Here is a 24,316-nt window from a genome sequence, read left to right on the forward strand (position 1 = left end):
GGCGAACAAGCAAAGAGCCCCGTCAGCTGAGCAGCCGGCCCCCCCGCTCCGCAGGCCTTTGCTGAGCCAGGCGAAACCTCCGAGCTGACCTGGTCATACCGGCTTTGTGAACCCACTGGAACCCACTTTTCACCTTTTGTCCAAGGCAAGAAGGCGTTTTCATCACATTAAAAGCCATTTCAAGGTCACTTTTGATTCCACTCTCCTTTTCTCCATGGACATCAGCTCTTATGCAGTGAACGGGGTCAATCTTGACTTATAAATCCAAGATTTGATCATCGCGTGTTGGATGACAGTATTTCATTCATTCATTCATTCATTCATTCATTCATTCACTCAGTCATTAATGTTACGGAACGCAAAATAAAAAGTTGTGATTTGTGCATTTTATTTCAGTGTATTTTTCTGGTGGGTGGTGTTGTTGATGTTATTGTTGTGGGTGTGTGCCTGCGTGCGTGTGCGTGCGTGTGTTTCTCGCCACCCAGTCATGTGACCCCGCGGCGGAAGCAGCCATGGAGAAAAGCTAAAGCAGGTCGGTCGTCTTTCCCGGTGTATCCCGCGGCTCTTCCGTGGTCACAGTCGCTCCACGCGGCGTGAATCGTCGGTGCTGCTTGAATATTTTATTGACACGGAAGCGTGGACGTGCGTGGAAATCGGAAACGACACCGCGGCTAACCTGCTGGTGGCTAGCTCGTTAGCTTAGCCACGTTAGCCCTTTCGCGTTAGCGCAGCCGCGCTAGCTTAGTCGCGTTAGCTTTGCCGGAAGGCTCCCGTCTCGTCTCGGCTCCCCGCCTTCAAACATGACCCGGGAACGGCGATTTATCTTTTATTATGTCTTTTATTATGACTGCCGCGACTCGCAGGCATTGTTTTATCGCAAATGTAAGGCGTGTTAGCTTCTTGTTAGCCGTTAGCTTGCGCTCCATGTTTGGCAGGACATGACGTGACACCCCGGCTGCGGCTTCCACGCAAGCACGGCGGCGCTCTGCTCATCTTGTTTATTCGTTCATTTGGCAGGACATTGCCCCGGCAGTGGCTTCCTCTCCACCCAGAGTGTTTGTCTAATGGCAGCAGTTTGGCAGCAGGTGTTGGCCGTGGACGCAAGGTGAGAGCCGGGCTGTGCAGCCTGGACCTGCCCGGTCACCAGCCTTCCCCTCCGGCATCAGCAAGAGAACAATTTAAATAATGCCACGTTAGCTGATCCGCCAGTAGACACCGCCATCATCAACAGCACAGGGATGTTAGGTTTATTTCGAATAATTGACAGTGAGCAGAAGATGAAGTCACAAATAGAACGCCATCTAAAATACCAGGGTTCTGAAAGAGTTGCCCTCCAGTGTCACGGTTGGAGTCATGCATTCATATTTTGAACGAACCGGCGGTGTGATGTGTCAACCAGGACATCATCTAGAACACTTCAGTGCATCAGTTATTTCTCAGAAACCGCTCCTCCTTTGAGTGACTCTCTTCAGGGGTCGCCAGCCAATCATCTGCCTCCATCTAACCCTCACAGCCAATCACCTGCCTCCATCTAACCGTCTCCTCTCCTACCAGCTACCCTTCCTGTCCTCGTCCCCTCCATCCATGAACCTCCTCTCTGGTCTTCTTCCAGACCTCCTCCAACCTCAGCATCCGTCCACCCAGATCTTCTCCATCCCTCCTGTGTCCATGTCCAAACCATCTCGACATCTTTATCTCCAGAGCTTCTACCATGTGCTGTCCCTCTGATCCTCTCCATCCTTCTCACTCCCAAAGAGGAACCTCCGCATTTTCATCTCCGCCGCCTCCAGCTGTGCCTCCTGTCTTCTCCAGAGTCTCCGAACCGGACGACACGGCTGCTCTCCCCTCCATCTTCTCCACCTTTCCTCTCCTTCTCCTCCGACAGCCCTCGCCGCTTCTCCTGAGTCTCTATCCACGAGAATCGTGGACCTCATTGGGTTGGTGGTGTTACCGAGCGTGAATAAAGCTTCCACTGATTGGCCGGATGAACGCGCATTTATGCATTTGGTGAACCTTTAACTGCCCGTCCGTGTGTTAGAGGGACAATTGAGCTTCTTTAACGTGTGTCAGTGACATTCAAAGATGGGTTGGTGACCGTGGGTCCACGCCGGTGAAGAACCCCGGGTGATGTTGCTCCTCCTGAGTCTCTGCTGTATCTCCCTCTCTCTCCTCCCCCCGCAGGTACAATGCTTACCGCACGCCGACCTTCCCACAGTTCCGAACTCAGTACATCCGCCGCCGCAGCCAGCTGCTCAGGGAGAACGCCAAGTGTGGCTTTGAGCCGGGGCTGCGCAGGCAGTACCTGAGGCTGCGCAGTCAGCTGCTGGCCCTGCGCTACGGGCCCCTGTCCGAGCAGAGCAGCTTCAGGGCCAGCAGTGTGCGCAGCTCCCGCACCACACTGGACCGCATGGAGGTCAGACCCAGAGAAGGAGGGGGCGGGAAGGCGGGGGTCGCTACGCTCGGCGGGGGGAAGCCCGGTCTGAAACCGCCTCCGGGGCTTTCCGGGGGTTCGGTTGTAAAAATGTCTCCGCGGAAAAGCGTCTTTGTCAAATACCGCCTCGTTCGCACGTGAAGCCGAGCGGCGACGTGGCTGAACGTGTCCGTTCCCGTGAAATCCTCGGGATTTAGCGCTCGGAGAGTCGGTCCCGCCCCGCCGGCATTCACCCCTACGTGTCGGTGTCTCGCCTGGAACAGGACTTCGAGGAGGACCCCCGCGCCCAGGGGGCCCGTGGTCACCGCCGCTCCGTCAGCAGAGGCTCCTACCAGCTCCAGGCGCAGATGAACAGGGCCGTCTACGATGAACGGTACCCCGAGGGACGACCGGAGGGTCCCCGCCGGGTGGCTTTGACTCACCCGTCCCCTTGCCGCCCTGTGACTGCAGGCCCCCGGGCAGCCTGGTGCCCACCTCGGTGGCGGAGGCCAGCCGAGCCATGGCGGGCGACACCACCCTCAGCGAGAACTACGCCTTTGCCGGGATGCACCACATATTCGACCAGCACGTGGATTCCGCGGGTGCGTGATCGTCCGGCTCGGGTCTCGCCGACGCCCCGTGTGTCTTCTCGCTTTTTCATCCTCTTTTCTCCCGCCGCCAAGTCCCGAGGTTGCAGTTCGCGAACGACGACAAGCACCTCCTCGCCTGCTGCTCCCTGGACGGCACGCTGTCCATCATGACGTTGTCCCCGCCCCCCGCCGGCGTGAAGGTGACTCTGAAAGGTCACGCGGGGCCCGTCACCGACTTCGCCTGGTCCCTCAGCAACGACGTCATCGTGTCCACGTCCCTGGACGGGACCCTGAGGATCTGGAACACGGAGGACGGACGCTGCATCCGGGAGGTGAGGGACCTGGAGGCCAGCGAGCTGCTCTGCTGCACCTTCCAGCCCATGAACAACAACCTGACCGTGGTGAGTCCAGCTTCCGCCGTCGTCCGTCCATCCATGCGTTCGTTCTCAGACTCTCCTCCTGCGCTTGGGGTCACGGGTTTTGGGGGCTCATCTCAGCTATGATTGGCTGAGAGGCGGGTTCGCTCCGGATCAATCACGGGGCCTCTCATTCGCACGTCTGGACAATGTAGGGGCTCCACTGAACCTCCTGCATGTGTTTGGTCCGTGGGAGGAACCCTCAGGAACCCCACGCAGACACGGAGAGAAGATGGAGACCCCACACAGGCATCCAGCCAGGGCCCTTCTGGCTGTGAGGAGGAGGTCTGACCCCTGGTCCAACGGGCCCCCTCTGATCTGCTGGAATTCCTAAATGTCATGAACCTCAGTGACCTCAGCGAAGTGAAGACGAGATGATCCGATCTCAGTCGGCCGTCAGAGACACGGTGGGCAGATAGAAGCTCGGCTTCTCCGCTCGCTGGCAAGGAGAAGAGCGCCGGAGATCTATTATTAGCTGAGGAAAAAGAAGGCTGAAGAAGATGAGAGCGGGATGAAATCATTATTCCTGATCTTCGCATCATCCCGTCCCAGCAGGGGAGATGGTCGTGTGCGAAAGGGTCGTGGAGAAGATGGCCGATAGCGGCTGATCTCTTTACTTCCTCTGAAAGTCCTGGAGGAGATCAGAGCGGGTCTATATCTATCTGGTTCCACCTCGGTCTCGGGACTAACCGGGACCTTGGTTCTCCTCCGTCGCAGGTCGGGAACAGCAAACACCACCTGCAGGTGGTGAACATCTCCACGGGGAAGAAGGTGAAGGGCGGCTCCAGTAAGCTGACGGGACGCGTCCTCTCGCTGTCCTTCGACGCTCCGGGGAGGATCCTCTGGGCCGGAGACGACCGGGGCAGCATCTTCTCCTTCCTCTTCGACATGGCCACAGGTACCGGGGCTTCCGTCCGTCATCTGAACACACGCCAAAATCATACGTGTCATCCGTACGGTGACGTGCGCTGAGGTTCACGGCTGCTGAGGCACTGACGTCGTCAGTCAGATTTACAAACATATGAACCTACAGAGCAGCTTAGTCACCATTTTACTGGCAGCAGTTGATGTGTTTTGTTGAAAATATCACATCAGCTTTCTTTACATATACAAACTAGCATAGGAAAAAAGCACATGTTAAAAACCTTATTATCTCTTACCTTTACTTATAAATGGAGTCCATGCGGCGATTTTGGAAAAAAAAAAAAACTAAAAATGGTGGAGCTACGTGGAAAACAACTTTATAGTACAAATCACTGAATAAATATAACCATTAAATTTATTTTTTCATTTTGCATTCTTTTTCTTTCCATAACGACAGGTGAGGCCCGGCACCTCACTGCATCTGGACACGACACACACATGACACAAAAACATTGTTCATGTTCACACTGTACATATTTATGTTATTTATAATGGACTGAGCTCTTCAATACATTTGAAATCTATCTATTCTTCCATCAGTTCAGTCCATCTATTCATTAGACAGATAAACTTTATTGATCCCCATAGGGGATCCATCCATCCTCATATCTACATCGAAAAACTGATTATTGTAAAAACATACATGTATACTATTTATACATATTTACACACACACACACATATGTAGATATTTGTTTTGTGTGCGTGCGTGTGTGTGTATAAATACATACACTTTAAATAAGTAATTACATACACATGCATATAAACACACAAAGATGCAAAGATACGTACATAAACATATATTATATACATACACAGATGCATTCATGCTATAAATACATACATACACACATACATATTCTAAATGCATGTATATACACACATCTATAAACATATATACAGACACAGGAACACTTGAACAACACAATGTAACTCCAAGTCAATCCCACTTGTGTGAAATCATAGTGTCCACTCAGGAAGCAACACAGATTCATTTGGACTTGTTTTAAGGACATTACATCAAAGTTGGATCAGCCTGGAGTTTGTTTTTACACTTTAATTTGGAGTGTGATTCCTAATCCAGACCTCCATGGGTTGATACAATTGATTTCCATTGTTCATTTTTGTGTGATTTTGTTGTCAGCACATTCAACTGTGTAAAGAGCAAAGTATTTCATAAGAATATTTCATTCATTTAGATCTAGGATGTGTTTTTTAAGTGTTCCCTTTATTTTTTTGAGCAGTGTATATAGATATATATATATATATACACACACACACATAAATATGCACACATATAATCTTCTCCTTTGGGCTTTTCCCTTCAGGGCTATATATATATATACACATATATATATATATATATATATAGACACACACACACACACACACACACACACATGATGGATGAATTCATACATCTACATGCATGTATATATATATCCATGGATAAACATCCTCCCCTGCTGGTTGTGCAGCCCATGTCCTTCCAGTCCCAGTGGGCTGTATGACCCATTTGTCAGAGAAATATTCCAAACAGATTTCGGCGGCGCTCGTATCAGTGTTGGTCACGCCGCGGGTCTCCTCCTCCCCCGCAGGGAAGCTGACCAAAGCCAAGCGTCTGGTGGTGAGCGAGGGCAGCTCCATCTGCAGCATCTCTGCTCGCTCGTGGATCAGCCGAGAGGCCAGAGACCCGTCCCTGCTGGTCAACGCCTGTGTCAATAAGCTGCTGCTGTACAGGTGGGCAACGGCCGCCGGATCTCGATAGCCTCTTTGGCCGAACCGCCGCCGCCGCCGCCCGTGACCTTGTTGCTACGTGCTCCGCCGCCGCAGGGTGGTGGACAACGAAGGCACGCTGCAGCTGAAGAGGAGCTTCCCCATCCAGCACGGCTCCCAGCTGGTCCACAGCATCTTCTGCCCCCTCATGTCCTTCAGGCAGGGCGCCTGCGTGGGTAAGACGCCTTCCCCGCCGCCATATTTGAATGTGAAACGGGTTTAGCTCGGGTCGCCTTCAGAAAGACGCCGCCGTGGCTGTTTAGCAGCGCGTCCACTGGAGGGCAGTGCAGAGCTCAGACCATCACAAACTCGGTGGCATTGGAGCTGGCGATGATGTACGTTTTAAGTCGAGACGGCGGCCATTTAATCCGTGGCGCCGTGTGGACGGAGACGCTTCTTTCCGGTTCCACCGGCGCCGTATTGTGGTCTTCTTTCGCTGTTCGCTCTGGAGCACACTGCGCAACACTGCCCCCGGTGGACTGCCAGCGGTACTGCAGCGTCTGGGTGAGGATTCAAGGTGTGAACGCATAAACGAGGCTTTACGGTCTTCTCGTCGCTTTTAAAAGACAAACGCCCGCCGGGAAATGTCGAGATGGGGACGATGCGTTCAAAGAGGGCGGGTGTTTGCGGAGATGCGTTGAGGAACTCCCTAAATGTGTTTGAAATGTGGCCCCGACAGTGACGGGCAGCGAGGACGCCTGCGTCTACTTCTTCGACGTGGAGCGCAACACCAAGGCCATCGTCAACAAGCTGCAGGGCCACGGCGGCCCCGTGCTGGACGTCAGCTTCAACTGCGACGAGAGCCTGCTGGCCTCGGCCGACTCCACCGGCATGGTGATCATCTGGAGGCGGGAGCAGAAGTGACCTCCGCCGGCCCAGAAACCACAAACACGTCCCGCCGCTCCTCGACCGTCCCACCAGACGTAGATGCTCGCCGGTGTGCGACGCGCTGCGTTCAGGTGTCCGTGTTATCGTTGAGTGCAATTTGAGAAGGTCAGAGACTGTGTGTGTGTGTGTGTGTGTGTGTGTGTGTGTGTGTGTGTGTGTAAACCTACTAAGGCTACAACTGAACCAATGTGGAGAAGATCTTCCAGAGACACTTGCACCTGCATTAACCCCCCATGTAACCCCTATCTAAGCGGCGTACTCGTGTGGTGAACACCATCTCTGCTCAGTTTGCATGGAGGACCATCTGCATGACCAGGTCTGACCAGAAGCAGCCACTCGTCCCTCCAGTGTGTTAGTGCTCCTCACCTTCTGCTCCTCTGGGTTTTAATTTATTTGATTGAACGTGCAGAATAAACCGCTGTGACTGTCGGCGCTCCTTCTCTTCATTGGTGCGAATGGATGGATGGATGGATGGATGGATGGATGGAGAGAGAGGGAGGGGGAAGAACTTGGGATGAAGGTGGTGATGTGGGTCTAGAAGATCCTCAGAGGTCCATGGACCTGCTGGAGGGGACGGGGTTGGATTCACCCCACAGGTTGAGGAACCCGGGTCTATTTGTCAGGAGGACCAAACATCTTCTCTGTCAAGTCCCCATCAAAGAGTAGAGCTTCCAGGAATGGAGAACCCGATGGCATCAGCACCTCCGCGTGCCCCAGGAGATCCAGGAGTTCCTGGGTTGGTTCCCACGTCTCCTGGGAAGCCAACCTTCTCATGGAGGGGGAAGGAAACCTGATCACTGATGGTGTTCTTCTCCTGGTGGACGTCCGTCCACCGTCAGGAAGGAGCCCGGACCTCATCGCCATGAGGTGTCCTGAACATCAACATCCATCGCTAGACGTTGTCTCCACGCCAGGTGATGGAATGGGTACAAGCAGGTTTCTGGTGATCTCTGGGCTGCAGGCTGGAGGTCACCACCACGACCTCAGCAGGAGCCACAAAGTAACGTGAAGATCAGAACATCTGATCAGTAGTTCTTCTTCCTCCAGATTGCGTGTCGTGTCTACTGGAGTTAAACCTTCTGCTGTTTGCTGAGAAGATCCCTCAAGACTCAGGGTTAGATCTCGTGAAGGCCGTCAAACCCCAGCCTTACCGAACCTCCTCCTCTGGTCCTCCTTAGGAGTTCCTAAATCATGATCCTCATGAGAACCTCCTGCCCCACATCTTTGGAGGTCCACGTCAGAGGCCTCTTTCTTCTGAAGCAGCCAAGTGAACCCGGTCCGAGTCTCTTGAGGCGTCGGGATTTGCAGTTCGGCGAAGAGACGGCGGCGGGAGTTTTCAGCAGGAACATCTGCTGAGGCGGCTCGGGCTCGACCCAGCGGACCTCCAGAGATGATCTTCACCTGGCCTCCGAGCTGGACTCTGATGATCCAGGAGGATTCGGGAGGAGCCTGAGGTGCAGCGGTTCTGAGGTGGACCCACAGGAACCACATCTTTCCCTTTGACCCTTGACCTCTGGGCCCGTCACTTCTGGATCTCCACCGCTCCATAAGGAGACCAGGATGAAGATCTCTGAGGCTTCAGGTTCACCGCCGTTGTGTGTTCAGCTTCATCTTACTGATGACACGCTATCGTGCTAAGCTAGCCACCCACTTCTAGCTCCGCCTCCTCCAGACAGCGGCATCCAGTCAGAACGCAAGACTGCAGCAAAAGTAGAGTCTTTATTGAGGAGTGACTAAAAAGCCCCCCCAGTAAACTGTACAGTTACAGAGTGTCATCCTGCAGGCCTCACCCCCCCCAACACACACACACACACACACACACACACACACACACACACACGTTGTAACCCCCCCCTCCACTGTCTGGCACAGATGCACTCTACATGCTAATGCAGCTAGCACAGTCAAGTGTTCACGCTCAGGTACACACACACACACACACACACACACACACACACACACACACTCCTCCTCAGGCTCTTTTTATTTTTGTTATGTTATTTTCCTTCATATGGTAGTGAGCGCTTTAACTGGACCTCAAAGAAAAAAACACATTCTGGTGATGTCACCCCCCCCCCCCCCCCCCCCGCAGGCGACCCACAAAACACAAGCTAATGTACAGACCTCCCCCCCCCCCCGAGAACGCCGTCTCATCCTGCGTGAGGCTGCGTCTGGCTCAGCCTCCCTCCTCCCTCTACCTGTTTTCAGCATCGCCATGTTGGTGTTGTGTTGCCCCCCCCCTTCCCTTCCCTGTTGTCATGGCGATGGGGGTCCGGGGGGTTAATTATGATGTTCCGGGAACAACAACAACAACAACAACAACAACAACAACACCGGCACGGCAATAACTGGAGGTGTTCTCCAACCCCCTCCCACCCCCTCCCACCCCCTGCTCTATCTCTGTCACACACACACACACACACACACACACACACACACACACACACACAGAAATGCTGTATAAAACCCCGGCAGCAGGAGCGTCCTACACACACCATATGAAACGCCTCATATTTGAAAATAGTATCCTCTGCTTCGCACGCATTCCGTTACAAACAAAGGAAAACAGGCATTTTGTTTTGTTTTTTTTTTCCTCAGTGATACAAAGGAGGCTGACACGCCCGACCTCCCCCAGCCGAATCGTGTGTGTGTGTGTGTGTGTGTGTGTGTGTGTGTGTGTGTGTTTGGGGGGGGGGTTGTCTCCACCACAGCTGTTGCAATGTCTGTGGGGGAAACGGTCTCCTTTCAGGATCCTCCAGTTTCCTTCCAGGGACGTCAAAAGGAGTCCCGGGTTGCCCCCTCCCCCCCCCCCCCCAGAAGCTCCGCCCACAAGAAGCTCCGCCCCCTCGCCGCGTCCCGGTAAAGGGTCCTCCTCAGGGGCGGGGCGTGTCCCTCTTATAATAAGGCAACATTATTTTGAAAAATGGCAACCGTCGCTCTTCCGGAGGCCGACGGGGGGGATCGGTCGGGATCCCCGCCCCCGCACGCGAGCGCGCACGCCATCGCGCGCTCGTCCCCCCGCCCGTCACATGATGCAGTAGGCCTCGTCCTGGGGCAGGTGCTGCTTAGTCCTCCAGGAGGTGGGCAGGTGGGCGCGCAGCACCTTCCTCAGGTCCTGGTTGAGCAGGAGGCAGAAGACGGGGTTGACGCCGGCCTGGGCGAAGCTCATCCACACGGTGACGCTGAGGTACCGCTGAGGGATGCTGCAGGACTTGACGAAGACCCTCCAGAAGCAGGCCACCACGTAGGGGGCCCAGAGGACCAGGAAGAGCAGGGTGACGGCGTAGAACATCCTGCCCAGCCTGCGCTCCGAGCGCACCTCCTCCATGCCCAGCAGCCGGCGGTGCTGGTTGTGCAGGTTCTGCCGGATGCCCAGCAGGGTGGGCGGCATGGGGCCGCGGCCGAAGCCGGCGATCCAGTTGGCGGCGGCCTGGCCCGTGGCGCCGGGGCCGTGGAAGGTCCAGTTCTGGCTGATGGCCGGCACCAGCTGCACCGGCTTCATCTTGCGGTGCCTGTACTCGAAGAGCAGCAGCTTGGCGTAGAAGCCGTGGGTGGCGAGCACCACCGCCGCCAGCATCAGCATGAAGCCCAGCGTGTCGTTGGTCTTCAGGTAGCGGTGCTCGAAGATGCACTGGTCCTCGTCGCGGATGAACTTGTACGTCCCCACGTCGAAGACGGGCGGGAACGCCATGGCCACCGCCAGCGTCCACACCATGCAGACCACGGCGGCGCAGGTCCAGACGGTCATGCGCTTGGCGTAGAAGCGGTGGTGGGCGATGGCGAGGTAGCGGGTGACCGCCACGCAGAAGAGCATGAAGGCGGCGTGAAAGCAGAAGAGCACGGCCATGAAGGCCACCACCTTGCAGCTCAGCGCGCTGTAGGTCCACGCCGAGCCGTTGCGGACCGACACCAGCACGAAGGGGAAGCAGGCGGCGGAGCGCACGGCGTCGGCCAGGCACAGGTCCAGGAGGAAGAAGTACGGCGCCTTGTGGAGAGCCCGGTCTCGGAGGACCAGCGCCGACACCAGGAGGTTCCCCGCCAGGCTCACGCAGATGATGGCGCCCAAGAAGACCAGCTTAAAGTAAGCCGACACGTCCGAGGCGGAGATCCCTCCGTTGCCGCCGCCGCCGCCGCCGCCGTCTCCGCCTCTCGCCATCCCGCTCTGCGAGGCCAGCACGGCCAGCAGGCTGCCGGGGCCGTCGATGGCGAAGCTCTGGTTGGCCATCCCGCGGCCTGGAGCCGCCGCCGCCGCCGCCGCCGCCGCTGTGGGGTCTGCAGGAGGAGAGGCCGCCGGGTCGATGCTACTCCGCGCTCATCTTCCCCCTTTGTCCTCGGCCTCGCCACCTGCCGACACACACGCACACGCACGCTGTGAAACAAGATGTCCGCCGCGGCCGTCCTCTCCGGTCGCCGGCGCCGCCAGAAGCCTCCGCCTCGCCGCGGGGCTCCGGCGTGCCAGCGCCTCGGCTCTCTCTGTAATTACCTTCCCCGTTGCTAAGATACAACAGCGCGCGTACTTGTGTGTGTGCGGGTGTGGGTGTCGGAGTGAGCGCACGGGGGGTGTGCGGCGGCGGCGGCGGCGGCGAGGCGGCGACGGCGAGGGGGGGGGACAGACGCCAGGCTGGTCCGACAAACAGAGACATGGCGAAGGCGCAGAAGCCATCCTGGGTGACGGCAGGACCAGCAGGACCAGCAGAACCAGCAGGACCAGCAGGACCAGCAGGAAGGCCTCAGACCAGATACTGGATTTTCCAAAGGAGGCCGGAGGGTTTGGTCCTCCTGATCCTCCTGCTGGACGCCGGCCGGCGGTGGACTCCAGACAAACAGGTGTCAGGATCACCTCCTCTGTCAGGGGAGGGGGAGGAGCGGCAGCGGCGGCGGCGAGGGGGGGGGGGGGCAGAAGAAGAAGAAGAAGAAGAAGAAGAAGAAGAAGAAGAAGAAGAGGAACCCTACCTACCTCTCATCCTCTTGTATTTTTGGGGTCCTCTGGAAAGATGGGGAGCAAAGCAGCAGCAGCAGCAGGAGAAGAAGGAGCCGAGGATGAGGAGGAGGATGAGGAGGATGAGGAGGCTTCAGTGGACGAGGAGGCCGGAGGAGGAGGAGGAGACATGATGGAGGCCGGCTCTCGGCTCCAAGCCGCCAAACACCAGACCTGAACCGCAGACCTGCACCCTGGAACACACCAGCATCACTGTCAACAGCTGATCAGAAGGGGGTCCTGGGGGGTCCTGGGGGGTCCGGGGGTCCAAAGCTGGTCCTGCTGTTTTATCCAAATGATGTCAGATTTTCAATGCTCGGATTAAAACCCACCCACGGAGGGGGGGGGGGGGGGGGGGGCGCATCCCCTGTATGATCGTCTTGCGTGTTTTGGCCTGCGGGCACCGGAACAATCCGTCCACGCAGACAGACCCCCCCACCCCACCCCGTCCATCAACCCCCCCACACACACACACACACACACGCACGTACACACGCACGCACACGTCTTCCAGCCCAGCACAGAAAAGAGGCGGTGTTTTTTTTTTTTTACCCCGAGCAGCTCAGACGCCGTCTTTGTTTTGCCGTCCGGCGGCGCAGACCGTGCGCGGCGGACGAGCCCATGGCGGAGGGACGCGCGTCTGCACCGGGCGGAGGAAGAGGAGGAGGAGGAGGAGGAGAGAGAGAGAGAGAGAGAGAGAGAGAGAGAGAGAGAGGAGAAAAAAAGATCCACAGGGATGGAGAGTTCACATCGCCGACGTTGACGAAATCACGATCCGCGGGCGGAGAGGAGGGGGGGGGCGGGAAGAGGAGGGCGGGAAGAGGGGAGGGATGGAGGGGGGGGAGGAGGGAGGAGGGAGGAGGGAGGAGGGGTCCGGATTGGGCGATTTATTCCCGAATAATCCCAATTATGGCCGCTCGCGAGGATGCGGATCGCGCACTCGCGGCGTCCTTCGGTTTTGCTCGGAGAGGAAGGGGGGGGGGGGGGGTGATGGGGGGGGGGTGATGGGAGGGGGGGGGGGGCGCGTCCACGTTCGACGAGGTTCGAGGCGCAGTTGTCAGGGGGACCGAAGGCGCGCGGGTGGGGGACCCGGAAGTGGAAGACTGACATTCCGATCAATCTGATCGAGTATCGATAAGAGCCCCAAAGGATCGTGTCATCCCTCCGCCCGCCGGATCGATGCATCGATCATCAATACACTGGAAGCGTTTTCCGCCCCAAACCCTCCTCGTCCCTTTGTCAGCTTTATGTGGTGGTTGTTGCCATGGTTACAGGAAATATTATCCCCCCCCAGACCTGGAGCTGCTATGGGCAACGCGGGGGGGGGGGGTGCCCAAAACAAAGATGGCCGACAGCAGGCTGTGCTTGCAGACGGAGCTGCAGCCTCTGCTGAAGGACACCTTCTCCAGGAGAACATCTGCCTCTCTGTTGGTCCTCACAGAAACCAAAGCTCCTCCAGATGCATCTAACAAACACACACCTGATATAGTGTGTGTAACAAACACACACCATATCTGGCAGCTGCATGTCAGCAAGGACATTGCCTGGTTGTCATGCGTTCTATGGATACCTGTGAGTGTGTGTGTGTGTGTGTGTGTGTGTGTTGTCCATTCTTTCACACTGATGTGTTGGTGGTATAAACATCAAATATAAGTAAATCTGCACAGCAAGTACTTTAATGTCTAATACTCAGCAGGTGGGGGGGGTCATGTCGGGATGCAGACACACACACACACACACACACACACACACACACACAGAGGGATTCATAGAATGCATCAGTTCCAAGCAGAGTACTTAAATAAGATGCTAATACTACCTTTTTCCTGTACTTGTACTTGTACTTGTACTAATAGATGGACCCAAAGGAGCTGCTGAACCCCAGTGGTGGTGGAGATGCAGTAGTACTGCGAGTACCTGTGTACTGGAGAGTATTTGGAGGAACAGACGGTGAGATACTCAGGGATGATTAGCATGTCCTGGATGCTAACGCACCAAGCTACCACCCCAAGGGTGATTGTGTGTGTGTGTGTGTGTGTGTGTGTGACTGGGTGTTGCGTTCACTGGCAGAATGTGCAGATACTCCGAGCAGCAGCAGGGTAGATGTTTGCTGCTGCTGCTGCTGAAGGACAGAAGGCTGAAGCTCAGGTCCGTGGAGGTGCCAAATAAAGCTGGCGTCGGTGGCGTCCAGCGGGTCGCCGCTAAAATCGGACGTGTCACGCGGCGCTCGCCCTCCGGGGGGGTTATTAGCAGAGGGCGGCGCTAGCAGGGCGGGGTGTGTGTGTGTGTGTGTGGTGGCTGACATCACCAGCTCACAATAGCGAGTCTGGCGTGACGCCGCGACCTCGGCCCGACGCGTGACCTCTGGCTCGTGTTGCAGCCGCTCCAAACTTGAAGCTGTCAGAAAGCGTCAGGAAGAGCGAGGAGACTTGTTGGCACGCCGGCTTTCACAACGTTTAATGGTGACACACAAAACTTCACCACTTCAAACACGCCGCTCGCATACCGCTACCGGTTGTGCTTCAGGAGGTCGTCCCTGGCGAGGTTACCATAGCAACAAACATCATTCTCAGCCACACCGTTTCGAAAGGACTCGTCGGGAATCGTCACGTGTCCTTTTTGTAAACAGAGGCGGAAGCGTCACCAGAGGATCTGGGGCTCCAAAGCCGGCCTGGTGGAGGATCTTCCTGGACCCCCCTGGACCTCCCTGGGCCGGAGCGCCTCGGACGGCCGCCATGCGGTGAAGATGCGAGGACAAGAGGTCGTTCCCCGCTCAACGGCAAGTACTTCATCATGGGAGAGCTGAAGGGACGCTGGCGTGATGGATTTGCCCAAGAAAGACATCCCAGCGCTTGAACTACAGCTAAAATACCCGAGGAGGCGGAGCTTAGAGTAAATGTGTAAAGATGGCAGTTTGAATGAATTACCATGACAACAAAATACAAAAGACATTAAAAAAAAAAAAAAAAAAAAGGACAGATAAAACCAGCTAAGCTATTCAAACACACACACACACACACACACACACACACACCTCTGACCCCTGGTCATTTTCACATTCATCACCCAAGCAGAGCTTGGTTACAGTGAACGGCGCCCCCTGCAGGATGGGAGCTGCGTCCGCGCAGCTGCGTCGCCATCTTGGGAGGACGTTGGTGAGTTGGAGGTTCGAGCTTGAAGCCCGTTTCTTGGAGGAACCAGAAGGTGCGAAGGTCTTTTTGTGGCAGCTCCCGGCGCCGGTCCTCGCAAAATGGCGACGGAGTCACGAAATGTACCGAAATCGCTTGTTTTTCACGGGTGGGTTTGCTCTTCGAGAGCCTCGATCCCGGCGAGGGTTAAACTCCGCTCAGCGAACCACTTCAGACTGCAGCTAGCATTGTTAGCTTAGCAACAAAAATGGGGAAATTTCAAATTCTGTACAAAAACCGGCCCCGACCAGTCAATGAGAACAAACGGTTGGAAATACAGTGACAAGATTAAAGCTGCTGTTAGCCGTTAGCTAACATTCACAGGCTATCCGCGAGAGTTAGCATTAGCTTGATGTTTTGATGATTTGGTTGTGGGCTTTCATCGGCGTCATCGGGAGACATTTTCTACCCTTTTCTGTTTCAGCAAAACGTTCAAGTGGATTATTAGCACGTGAACGTCGTGGTCGTCAGGTGACCTTCTGCCCGTCCGTCAGCCGGAAGACCGGAGCTTCCTCCACCGAGGAGGATGTCAAGAAGACATCCAAGAAGACGTGTCAAGAATGTCAAGAAGAAGGCGGAGGCGATGCGGCTCCGCCGTCCAATCCTGGATGAGGATGCTGGCGTTTCATCTGAAGCTTTTGGCTGATTCTCTAAACCGCGTAGAAAAGGCACTTCCATGGAGATCTGGGGTCGGGGGTCGGCTGGAACGTGATCACAAACGATGCAGGACCAGGAGGAGCCCCATGAAGAAGAGGGTGCTGGGCTCCTGCAGCACGATGGAGAGGGAAACCACCCCGCTCAGGGCGATGACCGACGCCATCAGGTTCCTGTTCACGTTGTCCACGGCGGTCGGGGGCTCTTCTGGCGGTACGCTAGCAGGATACGCTAACAACAGGTCCGGGGAAATTTGGGGTGCAGCTTCTTCTTCCTCCTCTTCCTTCTCCTCCTCTTCCTTCTCCTCCTCTACCTTCTTCTCCTCTACCTTCTCCTCTTCCTTCTCCTCCTCTACCTTCTCCTCCTCTTCCTCCTCTACCTTCTCCTCTTCGTCTTCCTCTACCTTCTCCTCCTCTATCATCTTCTCCTCTACCTTCTCCTTCTCCTCCTCTTCCTCCTTCTCCTTCTCCTGGGTGGAGACAGGGTGAAGCTCTGAGTTGGAGCTCACCTCGGCGACACCCGTGGGCTCAGCTGGCCCTGGAGCTTCTGCCTCAGGAGGTGGGCGGAGTTCCTCGGGAGGGGCGGAGCCTTCCGGTAGCTCCGCGTCCAATCCGCTCAAACCTTCTCCGACCTCCTGCCCACGGCACTGAGGCACCACGGGAGAAGAGACGCGCTCGGCAGGCGGGTCCGGGCGAGGACCACCGTCATGGCTGTCAGGAGATCCGTCTCCAGACGGCCAGAGGTTCTCCTCTGAGCTGGGAGTCCCCAGACCGGAGTCCTCGGAACCACCGACTTCTTCTCCACCGCTCGAACCCGGCCTGGACTCCGGCGAGGAGGAAGCGTAGGGGGGCAGAAGGTCAGGAGGAGCGTGGGCCGGTGGGGCGGAGGATCCGGGCGGAAGGGCCGAAGTGGTCTGGGTGGCGTCGGGGCGGGGAAGTCCACCTGGGGATGCAGCGGCGGCGGCGGCGCAGTTGGACGTGGAGCCATCGGGCGCTGCGAGCCGGTGGTTTGGGGGACCAGGGGTGTGAACTGCAATCTGTGGAGGGAAAACAGCGAGACGGCGGTGACAGCGGAGACAGCATGGAGGACAAAGGTGGAGGACGTCGTCCGGGTTCCACGTCCACGGCGCACACGGAGGAAAGAAAAGCATCCGACTGCACACCGATGCTTTTCTGCACCAGGGACGGCATGCTTGGACACCAGCATGCAAGGGACGGGGAGATGAGATGAACGCCATTATTTCATCCCCCGAGTTGAATTTGGAAGAGGCTCAGCGGGAGGGATTCTAGGGAAGACCTCGTCTGACCTCCAGCTCGAGGAGGAGCTGAAACTGAAGAAGGAGGAGCCCAAGAGTCCAGGTCTGGAGGACCTCCAACCCAAGCCAAGTGGCTCCGAGGGCCCAAAGGGGCGCCGCACCAGACTGGGATGGGTGGGGGGTCAACTGACAATGCAGGGTCTCCAATGAAACCCCTGCTTTCATCGTTGGACTTTGGGAGGAACCTGGAGAACCCTCAGGGGCCCCCAGTGGACCCGAGGAGAACATGGAGACTCGATTCCTCGGAAACGTAAACATCTCTGTCACGTCTTTGCGCTGAGTCTCTCCTGGACGTTCCTCAGGCTGTTGGACGTGCGGCCCAGCAAGCTGCATCCTCAAGACCCGTTCCAGCTTTTCTTCTGTCCAGCCGAGGGCCGCCGGCAGCCAGAGGCCTTCACGCATCCCGCCGAGAGACGAGAAGAAAAGCCACGGAAACACCACCTTCTTGGCAGAGGAGATGCAAACCAACAGCAGCACCGGGAGGAACGACAGACAAAAGCAGAAGGACGTCAGGGTTCAGGAGGAGGTAAACACAAACTCATTTCTTCCAATTTCCACCGGAGATGTTTGATCTGAGCCGCTCTGCTGAATAATAAATACTTCTCCGCGTTCGGCCTCTCCATTATTCATGAATCCAACATGTGGAAAGTCAGCGGTCGTGATCGTGAAGGTTGATTCCTTCTTCATGCTTGTCATCAGAAGCTCCGTGGACTCAGAAAAGGAGGTCTGCAAGCCTTCAGACGTCTGACGGCCGGTTTCTGAAACACCTGGGATCGCCTCATGTGTGGAAGAGGAGGAAGACTCTGCTTGACTCCAAAGGTAGTTCTACAATCCAGCCTTTGCTAAGCCACGCCCCCACGAGGCAAGCTGCCCAATCACAGCACAGTATGGAATGGGCCGTCCGACACCGTCGCTGCAGATCTCTTGACTCTTCATCCACTTCTGGTCCAGACGTGTACCTGTGAGTACATATGTACCTGGACAGCTTCGACAGAGATGTACCTCCTTATTCCCTTCTCCAGAACTCAGACCAGAACCGAGGATGTTCGGGTGAAGATCCGTGGGCGTCCACTGCGAGGACCGGCAGATGCAGCTTCGTTAGGACTTTATTTGCGTACACCGACGTGGCGCTATTATAGCAGCAGGTGTTAGCTGATTATCCCGGACTACAACTTGGCTCCACGGCCGCTCGCATTAGCCATCGGTGACGCTAGCTGGCTATTTTGGGGGCATCTTTTGGGGGCAGCTGTGTCTCAGTTGGTAGAGTGGGCGTCCCTCCAGTTGGAGGGTTGGTGGTTTGATCCCTGAGTCCTCCTGTCTTGATGCCAAAGTGCCCTTGGGCAAGACACCGAACCCCAGTTGCTCCGGTTAGCGCCTTGCACAGCAGCGCGTTTGAACGCTATCAAGTGTTAAGGTGCTGAAAGCGCTAAGTGGAGAATATTTATCGTTAGCCACTTAAGCTAACATAGCCACGGTCTGGATGAACAACCGCTTCGCAGTGTCAGACTGAACGTAACCTGATGTTTTATGTCCCTGGAAAACAAGACGTGAAACCTTGTTTTTCCGAATGGTACGCCATCATTCTCCAGGGGTTTCCATGACAGCCAGTGAGAGCACCTTGCCGACCAGTTAGGCTTAGCGACAGTAACTACGGGGTGGAGCTGAGCAAAGGATGAATCATCCATTACATTTCGGATATATTCAGCTGCGTAACGTCTGGAAAGCATCTCGAATCCCTGATTGTCTCCTGAGCAGCTTGTACCCGGAGGTCCAGGCGTCGGGGTGGGAAGCGCTAGATCCGGACGTTGGAGAAGACAAGAAACATCAACGCGAGCGAGAAGGATCAACGGGATTCGGCGTCGTGACGACGGACCAACCAGGACGGGGACGGTTGTTAGTTTTACCTACTGAAACCCAACCCGGGTGGACATGCGTGATGATGGAGGACAGGCAGGCAGATGGACAGGTAGATGGACAGGTAGATGGACAGGTGAAGAGGTAGGTGAAGAGGTAGGTGAAGAGGTAGGTAGCCCCAAGTGAGAGTGAGTTCATGCTCCAGTGGTGCGAAGCGAGACGTTACCTAAGTTGTTGCTGAAGCTTCAATGAGCTGTGGACAATATAAACAACCAAGCCGGTGAAGACGAGCTGTCAACGTGGGAAGGAAATGTACGTTAAGGGTTATTAGTCACGTGACGACCACGTCCAAGGGATGAAGCGCCGTTTTGGATTCGCAGCGACCGCATGCAAGACGGGGGCAAATTGAACGGAATCCAGCGAGTCGTTTGCTAAATGTGCGTCGACGGGCGAACGCAGCCGGCCAATCGTGGGTGGACTGCTCCGACACCCGCAGGGCACTCGCTAGGATTCGTTTTTAGGCTTCGGATCTACCGCATCAACGTCAAACCTCTCGGCCTTACCTCGATGTCGATCTCGGGGTACGTGACCGGGCAGGCGGCGGCCGATCTATCCAGCCCCGACTCCGAGTTCCCGGCGTCGTCTGCGAATGACAAACAGCGCCGGCTTCTGCAAAATCACGAGGGGCGGAACTCAAGGTGTCACATGGTAAGGGGCTAATCTATTACTTCTGCAGAGCTGCACTCCTGGTGTCCAGATGTTTCCACAGATACGTGTGACCAGGACATGCCAAACAATGGTTTCGGGTCAAATCAAACTCTGCGGCCCTGGAACTCACATCTCCTTGTGGACAACCTACGGTGTTAGGTAACTTATAGGACCATGACTTCTAAACACACACACACATGTATGTCATGTGATTCCCCAACAACATCTATCTGAGAGCTACAAGGTCAACTCGGGGTTCAGCCTACTGGGCCAGGGGTTCAACACTCAAAGGACATCGTGAGATTGTTTTGGGGGGTCGCTGCAGGTCAGCGTTCTCCAGCACCTTTATTTGGGACAGTCACAACCCGAGAAACCGGATCCCAGCCCCGGCGAAACGCCAGTGACGACCTGCTCTTTGATGCTTTGAAGGACGGAACTGAGAAGACCTTCATCTGGGTGTTCCTCCAGCCCTGCTGGTGTACCCCAAGGCTCCCTTCTGGGCCCACCCGTTCATCATCTCCAACTTTCCTCGTTATGCAGATGACACCCGGCTCTACATCTCCTCCAAACCCAGATCCCCTCCTCCACCTTCCTCCCTCCCCGACTGCCTCGTGGATATAAAATCACGGTTCCTTGATCTTCTCGAACTTAACGGCGACCAAACCGAAGTTCTCCTTGTCTGTGGAGCCTCCGCGACAGGTCTCCATCACCACTTACAGCTCCTCCATCCTGGCCTACTCCATCCTAGCCTCCTTTCTCCACCCATACTCCTGGATAGATCATCGCAACTCCATTCTTCTTGGTCTCCTGACAAATCCCTCAACCAACTCCAGCTCCAGAATTCTCCAGCTTCAGAACAAACCCTCTCCCGAGTCCTTCTGTCCTTCTGCGGCAGCACAAGAATTCAGACTTCACTTCAGACTTCCTCATCTATAGATGCTCCTCCCCGGCCCCCTGTGCCATCTGTTCTTCCTGAGAGCATCTCCTCTTCTGGCAGAGGAACCACCACCATCCGTGGACCCGCTCATCATCCGAAACGCTCGCAGGACGTCGGCAAGCTTTCGGAGAAAAGAAGGATTCCTACCGTACCTTCGCTTTCTTCCGGCTCGTCCTCCGAGTCGAACTCGCCCACCGCGCTGAGGAAGAGGAGAAGAACGGTCAGACGGCAAGTACATTCCCAGAAGGTCCTGCTTCCGAGGCTGGACTGCAGCGTTCGGAGCGACGGTCCTCGTCTTCCCACGTCAGTAGAAGGTGCACCCAGAAAGGACAAGAATCTCTCGGGGTTAACGGAAGGAGAACCGGTCCCGTATGGGTCGAAGGTCCCCGTCCTAGGCGTAACTTAGCATTCTTGCTAAGCTACCATCTGGGCGGAGGCTCTTCAAAGTGAAATAGCAGAAGAGGTTTCTGGCGCTGGTGGTGGAGGTGCTTACGGAGGTGTAATGTTACCACGCCGTCTTTCCTGGATGCCAGATGGAATTAAAGGTCAAGAAGTGTGTCGAGCATGTGACGGAGATACACAAATAGAGCGGCCGCTAATATACGGGGAAATCACACTCTCGCGGGAGGGTTCGATTCCAAAGTCCGTCCGTTCACCACCCGGACGTCCTATCAGAGGACGGTTCCTCAAAAATGGATCTGGAGGTGCTTGTATGTGCTGATAGAGACGTGCACATCTAGACATGCTGTAGCTGGATGGAGCCGTGGAAAGATACAGAAATAAACTGTAATATAGCAATAACACTGTCATGTATGAAGATGGGCCTATAAGTTACAACTAATAGAACGTAATATGGTACTTTTAGTCTACGGGATTGTCTAAGAAAATTAGAATATTGTGATAAAGTTCTTTACCTCCTGTGATGCAATTAAAAAAACAAAAATTACCTTTTTCATTACATTCTAATATTTTGAGATAGGATTTTTGAGTTTTCTTAAGATGTAAGCCATGATCAGCAATATTAAAATAATAAAAGGCTTGCAATATTTCAGTTGATTTATAATGAATCCAGAATGTAGGACATTTTTGTTTTTTTAATTGCATTACAGAAGATAAAGAACTTTATCACAATATTCAAATTTTCTGAGACAGTCCTGTATAGTAGAGTATGTCGTACACTTTATATTCGAGTACATATTGCAGTATATTAGAGTATATAATAGTGTTTCCATAAGAGTATATAAATTATAGTTTATCGTAGAGTATATCGTAGCGTTTATATTGCAGTATATATGAGAGTCTATGTAGAGTTTACCGTCGAGTAAATATTACATTATATAATAGTATATATTAGAATATACATTAGAGTATATACTAGAGTGTATATTAGGGTATATATTAGAGTATAATAGAGTATATATTAAAGTGCATATCAGGGTATATAATAGAGTATATATTAAAGTACATATTAGGGTATATAATAGAGTATAAATTAAAGTACATATCAGGGTATATAATGGAGTATATATTAGGGTATGTATTAGAGTATAATAGAGTATATACTAAAGTACATATTAGGGTATATAATGGAGTATATATTAGGGTAATTATTGGGGTGAGCGTTGGCGGCGTCAGTATCTGCAGTGATGAAGTGGACCAGCATCTCCACGGCTTTTCTCCTCAGATCCTTCTACGGCTGCCCTTCTCCTCCACCAGGAGGACCAGGTGGAGGTCCTCCTGGTGGAGCAACAAACCTCCAGTTCCCCCCTGGAGGAGGGCGGAGGGGGGTAAAGAGTCGCCCTGTTGTGTGCAGATAAAGGTCAGAGTTTAATCGTCAGGCCTGAAAACGACACCTGCCCTTTTCCTACTTGGCTGGTCTTCACACACCCCGGATGGCTGCCATTCTGGGGGGGCAATAACTCTTTCTAGCACCGGCGGCGAGGAGGAGGAGGAGGGGGGGGGGGGGCAACTTCACCAACGGGGCTTTTAAAAAGATTAGCGCCGCAAACCACGGAGGCCTCGCGGGAGACAGGCGACCTCTAGACCGGGGGTCAGAGGTCAAAACAACCCTGAAGGCATCACCCAGGGGTTACCTGTAGTCCTTGGGGGGTCTCAGGATGCTCCTGGGCTCCTGCGCGTCCACGGCGGGCGCCGCGTCCTCCTCGTAGGACAGCAGCAGCGTCACGGCGTAGTTGAGGGACGCGTTGTTGGCCCAGAAGTCCCCGTCCGACGTCTCGTAGCGCACCACGAACTCGATGCGGGATCCGTGCGTGACGTACGGCGGCGCGAAGGACAGTCTGAAGGCGAAGCGGTCGGTGTCCGCGTCCGTGGAGCCGCGCACGTACTCGGCGGGGTGGTCGAAGTAGGAGGCCCAGCCGTCCATGGTGGCGCGCACGTACACCGCCTTGTGGAAGGACACGTTCAGGACCCGGATGTGGCCGCCGAACGCCAGCGGCTCGTCGCGCACGGCGGACACGCTCTCCACCGCCACCCTGTCGCCGCGCACGGCGCGCAGCAGCGCGTCGCCGTCGAGCGCGCCGAACTCCGGGTGCAGCCGGTAGGTGGGCTGCCGCCGCGGCTTCCGGTACTTGGCCTCCTCTTCCTCCCAGCGCGCGTCCGCGTCCTCGTCGTCCGAATCGAAGGCGTAGAACTCACGCACGTCGATCAGCTCGCCGCCCGCCGCGTCCGCGAACGCCACCCGCTTCCGGCCGCCGGGCCGCAGCCCCTGGATGCGCATGTACTCGGCGGTCTCGTCGTGGATGGACGCGCCGCGCTTCCGCGGCACCGGCGAGCAGCGCGGGATCAGACGGCCGCTTCCGGTCGCCGCCGCGTCCGCGTCCGCGTCCTCGTCGCTGTCCGCGTCGTCCCGCTCGGCGCGGATGGCCGTGAAAAGGCCGTCCTGGCCGGGGATGCTCAGGAAGGACATGCTCGCGGCTGTGCGCGCCCGCGGCTGCGGGGACGCCGTGCGCCGTCCGCGGTCTCACACACACTCACACACACGCACACACGCACCGGCCGTGCTTCGGCGCCGCGGCTGCGGCTCCCGCGACGTCTCGACGAGTGGCGTTAAATGTCACGCATGGCAAAGTTGTCCCCGGACCAGCCCGTCGTGGACGCGCGTCGCCCACCGCGTTACGCGCACGGAGAGGGAGGGGGGGGGCTATTTTTAGCCGTGACCTGCCAGGCTCTCCGCCCCCCCCCAAGAAATGTGCGTGTCTCCAACTTGCCCCCCCCCCTTCACGCCGCTTACCCCCCCCCCGTGGAAACGTCACCCGCCGCGGCTGACCCGTTTCCATGGTGACGCGGCGCTTTTATATTATGGGTTATTCACCGCTGCATTCAGCCATTCGCACACGCTTCCACCGCAGAACCGTGCGCGGCCATGACGTCTCCCCGACGCGTTACGTCACCGCCCCCCCCAGGTTGAAAACACTCACCTGGGGGGGAGGGGGGGGGGTAGAACCAGCAACCGAGGTCTAATCACACACACACACACACACACACACACACACACACACACACACACACAGGAAAGATGGAATAAAGGTTTTATTTTATTTTGATTTCATGTCAACGTCCAAGCCACCTCTCTTTCTCTCCCCATCTCTCTCTCTCTCTTTCACACACTTTCTCTTTCTCTCTATCACACCATCTCGCACTGTTTCTCTCTCTCTTTCT

General features: G+C 55.6%; 3 protein-coding genes across 3 annotated transcripts; 1 reads left to right on the plus strand and 2 right to left on the minus strand.

Moving 5' to 3' along the window:
- The first annotated feature begins 485 nt into the window (after positions 1-485).
- On the plus strand, positions 486-7,433 carry wdr13 (WD repeat domain 13). Its single transcript, XM_086159294.1, has 10 exons — positions 486-532; positions 1,018-1,105; positions 2,182-2,413; positions 2,695-2,804; positions 2,882-3,012; positions 3,094-3,401; positions 4,134-4,314; positions 5,939-6,080; positions 6,174-6,292; positions 6,796-7,433. Exons 2-10 carry the CDS (start codon positions 1,065-1,067, stop codon positions 6,978-6,980), a joined length of 1,449 nt encoding a protein of 482 aa, XP_086015420.1. The 5' UTR covers positions 486-532; positions 1,018-1,064; the 3' UTR covers positions 6,981-7,433.
- Positions 7,434-9,812: 2,379 nt separating this feature from the next.
- Positions 9,813-12,775, minus strand: LOC147226809 (putative G protein-coupled receptor 173). Its single transcript, XM_086159295.1, has 3 exons — positions 12,535-12,775; positions 11,962-12,176; positions 9,813-11,348 (listed from the first exon to the last, which is right to left on the minus strand). The coding sequence occupies exon 3, from the start codon at positions 11,227-11,229 to the stop codon at positions 10,030-10,032; it is 1,200 nt and encodes a 399-aa protein (XP_086015421.1). The 5' UTR covers positions 11,230-11,348; positions 11,962-12,176; positions 12,535-12,775; the 3' UTR covers positions 9,813-10,029.
- A 1,635-nt stretch (positions 12,776-14,410) lies between these two features.
- LOC147226810 (uncharacterized) lies at positions 14,411-23,759 on the minus strand. The gene is made up of 4 exons (XM_086160046.1): positions 22,732-23,759; positions 20,791-20,837; positions 19,557-19,636; positions 14,411-16,860 (listed from the first exon to the last, which is right to left on the minus strand). Exons 1-4 carry the CDS (start codon positions 23,562-23,564, stop codon positions 15,883-15,885), a joined length of 1,938 nt encoding a protein of 645 aa, XP_086016172.1. The 5' UTR covers positions 23,565-23,759; the 3' UTR covers positions 14,411-15,882.
- Between the last annotated feature and the right edge of the window lie 557 nt (positions 23,760-24,316).

Source organism: Fistularia commersonii, chromosome 14 (genome assembly GCF_037954325.1).
Source record: "Fistularia commersonii isolate RoL2024-O1a breed Wild chromosome 14, RoL_Fcom_v1.0, whole genome shotgun sequence".
Classification (NCBI taxonomy): domain Eukaryota; kingdom Metazoa; phylum Chordata; class Actinopteri; order Syngnathiformes; family Fistulariidae; genus Fistularia; species Fistularia commersonii.